This window comes from Melopsittacus undulatus, chromosome 10, assembly GCF_012275295.1.
Source record: "Melopsittacus undulatus isolate bMelUnd1 chromosome 10, bMelUnd1.mat.Z, whole genome shotgun sequence".
Lineage (NCBI taxonomy): Eukaryota > Metazoa > Chordata > Aves > Psittaciformes > Psittaculidae > Melopsittacus > Melopsittacus undulatus.
The window spans coordinates 8994147-9004848 of record NC_047536.1 but is presented as its reverse complement, the minus strand read 5'-3'; the positions used below and the strand labels follow the sequence as shown (position 1 = coordinate 9004848).

General features: G+C 47.8%; 1 protein-coding gene across 1 annotated transcript in view; it reads left to right on the top strand.

The window, feature by feature from the left end:
• Window positions 1–8140: 8140 nt before the first annotated feature.
• The window catches only part of NEURL1B (neuralized E3 ubiquitin protein ligase 1B), a 34940-nt gene continuing 32378 nt past the window's right edge, over window positions 8141–10702 (top strand). The window contains exon 1 of the mRNA XM_034067169.1: window positions 8141–8242. Within this exon, the coding sequence (XP_033923060.1) occupies window positions 8212–8242 (31 nt within the window). The 5' untranslated portion in view covers window positions 8141–8211. The remainder of the gene's footprint in view (window positions 8243–10702) is intronic.

Below are 10702 nucleotides of genomic sequence, written 5' to 3'. Positions count from 1 at the left end.
TGAATCCCTCAACCAAAGACATGTTTTCTGACAGCTGAAGCTGTGCCTGGGGGTCATCTCTTCTAGGAAAAGCCTTAGAAAACAGCTGTAAGATGACACAGCAACCCCTACAGTGCTTGTGCAAGCGAATGTGAACCCCAGAACAAGAGCAGCACTGTGGCTGTGGGGCATCCTGAGCCTGTTCTCCTGCTGGTTTGGGTTATCTCCATAAAACCATGTGGGCTGCTTTGCAATCCCAGGCAAACGTCACAGTGACTCCATCTACACAGCAGCTTTGGGTGAAGCAGGCATGGGTGGTGGGATGCAGGCTCCTTCACTGGGCATGGTGTTCAGCCAATGGTGATCTCATGGTGACCAGGAGCACTGTGACTGAGCCCTTGGAAAGGCGCATCTAGCATAAGAGCTTTGACTCACCTCTTGCCTCACTTATGCCAGGTGTGATGAATGAAATGCAGGAGGTGTGCAGAACAAAAGGCTTTGTTGATTTCCATGTGGATACTCTGCCTCACTGGCCTCCATGTGTGTTTTTCCTTTGAGATGATGTGCTGGTAGATGGCTTCATGCAGTCCCCTGTGCCTGGAACATCAGGTACAGGCAAGCAGAGGTGCAAGGTTTTGGTGGGCTGTGCTCTGCCTCCAGCCCATGCAGAGCTCTCCCACAGCCCATCAGGCAATAGCTCTGTGCCTGGGTAGCTGGCACGGCAGCACAGCATCCCCTGGGCATAGAGCTTCCCGCTTATAAATTAACTATGAGCCATCAAGGGTCAACTCCCATTTACTACAATATGTGTGAAAAGATCGGGAAGGTCAAGCAAGAAGTGAAAGATGTTTTTTTTCCATGACAGTTTTCTGCACTCTCCAGTATCTCTCTGCTCCTTCTTCCTATTTCATTTCAAGAGAATGTCATTAAATAATTGGCCCTATATTTAGAAGGTATTGGGGGTATTATGTGTAGATTTTGTTTAGTTTTGTTTTCCATGAGCTCCTAAGATGTAAAATATCAGCAGGTACTGCATTTCAAGTGGCCTTTCAGTCATTGTCCTGTCTAGGGAAATGAGTAACAGGTGAGAGAGCTCACAGCATGGGCAGACATCCTATGTTTGTGTTTCTCACTTGTCATCCCTTCCCCAAAGAGCTCCCAGAGGCCAGCCATTGCTGTCTGCCTGCTTCATCTGTCATACCGACCTCTCTTCTTTTGCTAGGAAAAAGGCCAGTTATCTACCCAGATGCGTCCCACTTCTAACAGATTCTCCTTGGCAGCACCATGCTGCTTTTCAAAGCGCTAGGAAGAAACCCTCCTGCCAGCAAATGTAGATCCATTCTTATGGATGGGTTTCTTTTTCTCTCTGGGGAGGACTTCTCAGTCTCCCACAATTCTTCATGAGGTATTTGTGTCTCATATAAAGCAGCCTCCTTGCCTGTGGAAATACTGTGAGCAGGGACTGTGCGAACGGAGCAAAGCCAGGCTTCAAGGACTCAGAAGGCAGCTGGCCGATGGGAACAGGATAGCTTCAGAAAGTGGTACCTGGTTTCCTCCCTGCCTAATGACCCTTTGCTAAATATGGGCCACTTCATTTTTAACAAAAGAAGAGGGAATGGAAGCTTGGGGGGTCAGGAGTAACAGTTGCAGATGTTAGGCTCTGGGTTTGTTTGGATCTGTGGAGCACACTCTGATCCCAAACTTTTCCACTCTGATGTGTGGGACTGGGTAAACGGACTCCAGTACTTTTAGACCAGGCTGAAGTGGACAAGTGTCCACAGCTCTTGATTCACACACACTTCTACTTCCTCCGGGGTGGCTGCTCATCATCCTCATTTCAACCTGCTCACCACAAACTCTGCCCCTGGAGGTGGCAGGTCTTCCTTCAGCTGCCACTGCCTGGGCTTCTCCATCAGGAAATGACAGCTGATCTCACTTCCAGGGCTGCAGAGCCAACATTGCTTCTCAAGACTACATCACCATGCAGTGTGTGGAGGATGGGAGAGGGGTTTCCCCAAGAGTTCTTATTTATCAATATTTATCAGAAATTATGCTCCATTTTCTGAAGAGTCTCACTGTGCAAATCTCTAGGTTTCCTGTTAACGCTTCCTATTCCTCATGTTTCTGAAAATCATTCATTAGCACCAATGAGCTTGTGACTGGTATACAGCACCCAAGGATTGTGTCCTGGTAGTTCTGATAGTGCTTCCCAAGAACAGCCTGTTGCATCCAAAACAAAGTCCTTCTGCTTTTCTTCCCTTATTAAAATAGTAATTTGCACTTACGTAATGTTCTTCAGATCTCCTGTGTGAACATTAGCTAACCCTGCTGTAAGACACAGGCGTGTTTCTGCTTTGCAGATGAAGAAAGTAAGGCAAGAAGAGGGTAACTGATTTGCAAAGGTCACACAGAAAAGCAGCAGCAGAGCTAGGGCTGTAATTCAGATAACCCGCTCTTCCCCTCCTGCTCCAGCCACTGCTGCACGGCACTGACAGTCCAAATTAAGAGATTATAATGCATAATCCATACTGGTGCGCCAAGAATTCTCTAAATCATATTACACTGTCACATAAAGTGATGACTCATTTGGTAACACAGCCCACAAACAGTTCCTTTATGTTAAAATTACATGGACAAGACTGGGTTTAAAAAGAAAAAGGAGAGCTTGTTATGTGTGCAGTGAATGCTGAGTTATAGATACTTTCATGGATTTTATTTTGGCTGATGCTGAAGGAGCATTTGTGAGCCTGTTTGTTGACAGTGGTGCTCGGGACCAGAGATGCTGACGTTCCACTAACAATAATAGGAACTGCCTCTGTTTGTTTCTAAATTGGAAATTCTTCCTTACATGGGACCAACCCACCCTCCGCCCGCGCTGAAGGAAAGGGCATTTGTCTGGGACTTGCAGATGGAGCATCTCCTCGCAGTGCTGGTGCCTCTGGGGCTGTGAAGCCACTCTTCCCCCATGCCCTGTGGAAAGGGTGAGGAATGGCCCAAGGTGATGCTTTTGAGTTCTCTAGAGAGAAAGCGCTGTTTATCTAAAGCAGTTAATAACATGGCAGAACAATCAGCCCAACTACACCCTTCCCAGGAAAAGATGCTTTCACCAAGTCTCCCTGTTGCTGCCTCTGCTGGCTCCACTCTCCGTGCTCCTTTTCACAGCCTCATGATCCTCACTGCAACCCCGGGTTCTGCCCTTCACGACTGCCTCTGCTGCTGTTTGGGGATTGTGTTATTATGGTTACCAAAGCTGTTTAGGATGTGGCTTGTGCAAGTGACACTGAACTGTGTTTTGCTGTACTGTGGTTTCACCATTTCCTTTCCCTCTTTCTGCTTAGGCTGTAATTCCTGCAGCTAAAGATCCTATTGCAGAGTCCTTTTTGCCAGGAATGCCCACATGTTCTCCAGTTGAGAGCTGCTCTGGCATCTCATTAGGGATTGCTTTTCCATACACTGCATGGTGGTCACAGCCACTTGCTGCACTTTGAATATAGAACTGTGGTCAGGGCAGATGGTCACTGCTGCTTTTGAAGCCACGTAGGGCTTGTTTGACCATCTCTGGGGATTGCAACTTCCCTGTCTGCGTCAGATCCCATGGCTCACCTCTGGCCCAACACCATTCCACCCTGTCTCCTAGAAAATGTGTTCTGATGTCCCCAGCTTTGGATAAATAAGCCTCACAGCAGCCAAATCTTCAGCAGGCGGTAAGAAGTCGGATCAGGAAACAGCTTCAATTGCTGCGTAGTCAAGGCCAGTTCAAGAAGAGGCTTGGAAGATTTTCCTACTGTTGTGCTGGAAGCTCCTGCTTCCCTTGATTTCTTAGGGGAAAAAAAAAAGTAAAACCCAGTTTCTGTGCGTGACCTGTGGAGACCCAGCGCATCCTGTACTAGTGCTAGGAGCAGAGGAGGAAAGTAATTGCATTCAGCAGTTGGAAGGCGTGGGAGGCAGGATGGCTTTGTGTGGTGCTGGAGGACGCTCCGTACATGCATCCCTCCTAAACAAATACCTCTTTAAACATCTATTATGGGAATTCAGGGAACAGCTTTTTTTCTCTTCCTCTCCTGCAAGCAGGGAAGAGGCTTATTAGTGCTCTCCTTCCATAGGCAAAGTGCGGAGGCTGGGAAGTTGTGAGACAAGTAGCATTTGGTTTTATCAGTCGAATCTGCTCTCTCCTGGACAGTCACTTCAGTCAGCAGGATGAGGAAAGGAAACACAAGGTGCTGGCAGGAGTGTGACTTCTATAGGAGGAAGCACATAACACCATTCACCACAGCTACAGAAATGACCTTTTTGTTGTTCATATGTCAGTAGAAAAGAATTACTTCCATGATACTGCTTGGTGCATCCATGCTGGTTATGTACTTGTTGAAGAAGATGTATTGTATGTCATTGATGTGCATGTCAGAGTAACTGTATTCTTTCAGACATGGTGTTATTTGCATGCTGGAAGAGCATTGTAGGCTTGGGCTGTCAACTTAGGTATTTTTCCAGGGTATCTTTTGTTCACAGTCTCTGAGAATTCCCAGGGGGCTCCTGCTAAGTACAGGAGGGGACAGGAGGTTTCAAGGTGCAATGTGATGGAAGTGGTTTGGACAGTCTCAGAGCTCCAGACAGACAAATAGATGCTTCAAGCATCTACTCAACGTTGGAGAGCAAAGAAAACCAGAACTGAAGGTGCAGGGGTGTGAAACAGGAGTAGCGCTGACAGCCCCAGGCTGAGGGGCAGGGCTATACACAGCTCTGGAGGGGAATGTCTGCAAGCAGCAATCTGGCCTTTGGTAAAAGAGATTCAGGCAGGTCCACAGGTTTGCAGTGGAGCTCAGCTGTGAACAAGACAGAGCTGGCCAGTGTGAGAGTGGAGGATAAAACTGGTGCTTGCTGGGAAGAAGCCAGTGGCAGGGGTGACTGCAGCCCTGCTCTGTGGGCAGGGGAAGGTGCTCCCAATGGGACAGCTGTAGTTGGGGATCAGGGGAGACTGCTCTGCACAAGCACAGAAGGGTTTGCTGCCCTGAAGGGGAAGGACAGGCAGAAATTCCAGTGTTCTATCTCATTGTTGCTGAAAGAGATGAATCCGTCATTATGTACTGCCATCTGTTAGACAGGCAAGAATGGCAGCTGCTAACAAGGATAAGTTACATCTCCTAATGTCATTCATCCCCCAAAACTCGAGCCCCCAGGGGATTTACAAAGACAATGCAACCAATTTGGTGCTATATGAAGTTACACCTCAGACTAGAATCAAACAGTGGAAATTTTGCTGTTCTTTGTAAGCTATTTGTATCTCTGGCAACATTACATTTAGATGAGTGTGTTTATGTGACTGCTAATAGCCAGTACAGCCCATACCCTCTGTTGAGATGTCTGGCCCGGGTACATGGTTATAGGAGAGGTTGCATCATGTCCCTGTCTGGGAAAAACCTCAGGTGGAATTCATCACATTTTTGCTTCAGAAAGAGATTTGTCTCTCTTTTTTTGTCCCATATTTTAAAGGCCTGGGTACATATCCACTCACAGGAAGATTTAGAGGTGATTAAAGTGAGCTGGGAAGCAGATGTCTGACATCAGTGTAACACAAAATGCCTTCCAGGCACTTTTTTCCTTCCATGGTATTACCCCAATCTCACTCCACTGATCCCACTAAGACAAATTTGTTGTTAGGGGAGATAGAAAATGCAGAGGGTGAAGGAGCAGTACAGTTTATGCAGTTAAAAGTGTCCAGTCCTGCAAGTCAGATTCAACACAGTAAGTGTTTTGTGGCTCCTCTGCTCCCAGGTCTGGTGATGGCTGATGGGATGACCTTGTACATGTCTCCTGGGTTCCTTGTGCCTTGGTTTCATCACTTATAAAATAAGGATAATGTCTGGTCTGCAATGTGGTGTAAGATCTAGTAATAAAAAATACTAGGAAGGAGCTTAGGTGTTATTACTATTTTATATCTACAGAGAATGCAGATACCAAAGCAAATGACATGTGCAGCAGGTCACCCTGTCCCTTATCAAAATGAGGGTGAGAGAGGGAAGGGAATTTCTTAATGGGAGCAGCCATCTGTCAGGCATGCAGAAGAAATTACTGAAGTGTGTTATCAATACTTATCAAAACTTGCTGGAGCGGAAAGGGTTTTAAAATGCTAATGAGCTTTCACTTGCGGTTCTGTTGCTGGGGCAGTTGGTTTCTTTTCTGCATGTCTCCAGGCTGAGCAATGACTTTGCATTGCCTTTCAGTCGCGGGTTCTGGGTCTCTTGTGCTTTTCTCAGTGTGGTTTCTGGAGAGGGTGAAGTCATCCTCACTGAACTATTTCTCATGCTTATTGTTTTGCATTGTGTGAAGTGGGCTATTTTAACAAAACTCTACATTTTTACAATGCCAAGAAGTAGGAGCGTTGATTGCATTCCTGCCTCCATGTCCTAAGGATGTGCATTTCCATTTTATTGTCTTCTATTTTTACCTCATTTTTGGGGAGGAGGAAGGGCTGGATCACCCTTGGGACAGGCAGCGACCATCTCTGGGCTAGTGTGGTTGGTGTATGGAAGGAGGGACATGGCGCATGTCCCGGGCACCCTGGGGAGGTGGCACGTAGCCCATGCTTGGCAATCACATGAGCTGCCCTAGCAGCCCCCAAGCAGCTGCAGAGACCCAGCTGTGGAGAACCCCTCTGCTGCCTCTGGCTTTTTAAGGCTCATCTAAGCCCTAAAATAACAACTACCCCTCCCTGCTGAGGGAAACCGGCTGGGATTAGCCAAAGCCTCCCATTACTGCTGTCTAGTGAAACAAGGACTTTCCCCTCTGTGTAAATAGGATGACACTGCTCCCCTCCCCTTCTCCCTTAAGGGGAGCTCTGTGCTTCAGCACGCTGCTCCTGCCCTCTGACAGTTCCTGCACATGGTTTACAGCTCAGGGCACCCAAGACAGTGGGAGACATATGCTAACCTAAGAAGACAGCAGATGGGTGCAGGCGCTTTTAAGAACAGCTGCTGGTGTCTCATTCGATAATCCCGTTTTTAACAAATCCATGTGATAGCAAAAGATACTGGAAATTAGGTTTTTCTGTCCCCTCTCATCTCCTGAGCCATACTTGACCTGTTCCACGTGATCTAGGGATTAAAGGCTTGTTATTTTAGCTTCTATGCAGTAAATCTGAGCCTGGGCTTTGCCAGGCCATTGAGCTGCTGGCCCTTGGCTCTCACCCTCTTTCAACTTCTTGTGCATCAGGATAGCTCACAGATGTGTCTTCTGCTAAGGGTCATGGTGGTTTTCCCTAAGCACTGTGCCCCATAGCATCAGCCCAGTGCATTGGTTTGGGCATGTTTTGTAGCTCTGAGACTCCTATGCCTCCACTCTTCAAACTATGAAAACCGTCTCAGAGAAGAGGCTCAGCAGCATCACCCCTGAGCACCACAAGTGTGACCGGGAAGAAGGAGGAATCCCTTCCTCTTCTCTAATGGGGTTATAAACATGCTTTTACATCTGAGAGCCAAAGGGAGAGAAACTGTGAGGCAAATCTTGTCAATGCTGCACTTGGGGCTGTCAGCTGAGGTGTCCTTTGTCTCCATGGTATTGTTGTACTCAAAACTAATAACGAATTTTACAACACAACACTCCTGCTACCACCCTCCATTCCAAAGTGGGGAAGCTGTGTCACTGAGATGCGAAGCGGCTTATTCAAGGTCACCCTGTAAGTAAGTGGCATTGAGGGGGAAAAAAAGCCTCGGGTATAGAGACTCTCAGTGTTTCACAGTGCAGCTTGTGCCCTTTGGCAAGGCTTTGCCAATGGAAAGGTCTGTGCTGAGAATAAGGCTGGCATTGCCAGCTGTGCCCTCGCGCTCTCTGAACCATTTCTTTCCGGAGGGAAAAGATGATTTGCTGTAAGAGGGAGAGGCAAAAGGTGATCTCCTGCGGCCAATGGGACCCTCTCGGAAAGAGCCGTGCCCGTGTTTCCCCGGAGCCCCGGCCGGCTCCCGCACCGCTGCCCTCCGGCTCCCCCCGTTACCACCCCGCGCAGGGCGGAACGCGACGGGGCCTGGGCGGGTTCGGGGGACCCGCAGCCCCAGGCGTCCCGGGGAGGCACAGGGGCGGAGGGGGGGGGGGCTGGCTCCGCCGGGGGTGGGGCCGCGGGCGGGGCGGGGCGGAGCAGGGGGCGGTGCTGCGCGGCGGGGCGCGGAGCGGAGCGGGGAGGCGGGCGCTGTCCATGGCCCTCGGAGCGCCCCGGGCTCCGCCGCGCCGCCGAGCGGAGCGATGGGCAACACGGTGCACAAGACCCTGGCAGGTACCGGCGGGCGCGGGGGCTGCGGGGAGGGGGATGCCTCTTGTCCCGGGAGAGGCCGGGGGAAGCCGGAGGCAGGGACACAGTGGGTGTCTGTGCTGGCCCCGGGTCCGAGCCCCGCGCCCCTGGGGAGCGGCCCGGGATAAGCCGTGTGTTGTTAATTGTGATTGATTGCAATGGTCCCCGCTGCGGCGGGCACCGGGGCGGTGATGCTGAAGCGGCGGGGCACAGCTTTGCCCATGTGAGAGCCACAAAAGCGGGCGAAGCGGAGCTGTTCCCGCAGCTGGAGCAGCGATCCCTCACCCTTTAGGTCGGATCCTCTCAGGGGATTTCTTTGCATTCCTCCTGCTTTTTCTTCTTTTTCATTTTCTTTTTTCTTTTTTTTTCCTTCCTTTTTTGAAGCGACTTTTTAATATGGAGACACGTTGGTTGATCAAGAGTCTCCAAAAGAAAACTGTTTGAAAGCAGGTCTGAAATGTTTGGTAGACTGCCCTTGTTTTAAACTGCCTCTTTAGTGAATTCTGCCCTTACACAAGAGATGTACAGATTCTTTTCCTTTGCAAGTTCATAGTTGTGAGGTTATTTTCCTCCTCAGAGAGTCGGTGCATAATGAAAGCAGTTGGTCTCTATAGAATCAACAGTATTGAATTACTGCACCCTTGCCAGTCTGTATCTTCAGCTAGCTTGCTTTTCTTTTCTGCTCTTGCAGAGCTCTTGCATTGCATCCTTTGTACTTTGGGTTCACATAAATAAAAAGGGTATTATTAAACTTATTTAAAGAAGCAGGAGGACCTATTGAATACACACACATGCTTCCCTGTAATCAGCCAAGGAGCTGAATATAGAAATAAAGAGAGGAATAGATTTGCATTTGGATGTGCCATATATATTGTCTTTGCAAAGAGAGGGTGCTTGGGACCTTCAGGGCATAAAAGAAAGCTGCCAGGCTTGTGGTTTCACTATGAACCTGTGATTAGATTTCTAGCTGCATCTCCTTTCGTTCTCTATTACATTTAAATGGGAAATTAGCTCCTTTCACAATAAGGAAGTTTTAATTTTCTTAATACTTCACCAACAGGCAAATAAAGGCATTGTGAGGAGTGCATGACCTTGAAGAAAATTCATTTTGTGGATTGGCTTTTCAGCTGGAGGCACCATCAAGGGGCACATGAAACAGATCTGAGGGAGCCAGGGCAACATCCTTGGGTCAGGGGAGGTTACCTCAGTAAGGCCAGAACTTCCCAGAGGAAAAATCTCTGTGCCTGCTGGGATTTGGGGATCTAGCTGTGAGCTCCGTTCCAGAAGGCTGAGAGTTGTATGAGCCGTTCTGCCTCTTGCTAGAACAGTCTCTCCTGAGCAGCCTTCCCATGCACAGCCTTACACACGTGAATTTAAAAAAAGGGATGACATCAGTTGCACTGCAGTTCTGTGATTAAAGAGTTCCTCGCGGTGCTTTCAAGGGAAGTTGTTAGAAAAGGGGGAAAGTTTGATGGAAAAAACTGAAGCCTTGATTTATGTAGCCCTCCCAGCTCAAACATTGTTCTGGTGGCTTAGAAAATCCCTATCCTGTCCTGCCAGGTGGAGACCATCTCCAGGGATTGCTCTGCTGGGGATAGTCCACGCACAGGCATTTGTCAAATTGCGCAAGGCAAAACCATGCAGGACACTTGAACACCATTTGCTGATGTGCTGGAAGATGCTGAAAATGTGTCTTTCCTCTTAGATTTAGCTGTGTTTGGTTTTTCCAGAGTAATGACAGTCAAAAGAGCTGCTAACCTGTGGCTGCGGAAGCGATTTTTGGATGGTTGCAAATTGGAAGCTTATAAATGTATTTTGTCAGGTTGGCCACAATTCAGCAATTTTTCTTATCAGTGTAATTGGATCAATCAGATCCATTGTTTCTCTTTCATTTTCCAAATGACATTACAGGTTTAGAACTGTTCTTGGAACAGTCATTTTATAATGATAAAGTTTTTCCGGAAGATTGAATTGTTGGATGAAATCATATTTATAAATGCATTGACTGTTTTGAATTGCTTAAAGATAATTGGTCAGATAAAGTCTTTACTTTGACCAAAAGGTACCTCTTTCTTCACCCTGGCAGACTGAGCAGTGCACTTTCATTTTAACTAACAGAGGAATTGCTCTCCCCTGTCCCATGAGCTGAAGTAATTTATTAAACCCCCAAACAAACAGAACACCCCCAAACTAAAATTTGCCTACCTGTTGCATTAAATCAACAGGTTTTGATTTAACAATGAACAGATGAAGAGGTAAATCAGCTGGAGAAGCCTACAGATGCTGTTTCCTTCTGTTGTTTCTTTCACCAGGAATAGCTCAAGGTGGAAAATGTCTTTCCAGTCTGATTAAATGTAGAGAAAACATGGAGGGACCTTAATCATTTGGCTCCTAGAAAAGCCAAACAATCTGCAGCTCAGGTTTTATATAAAAATGGAAATACCC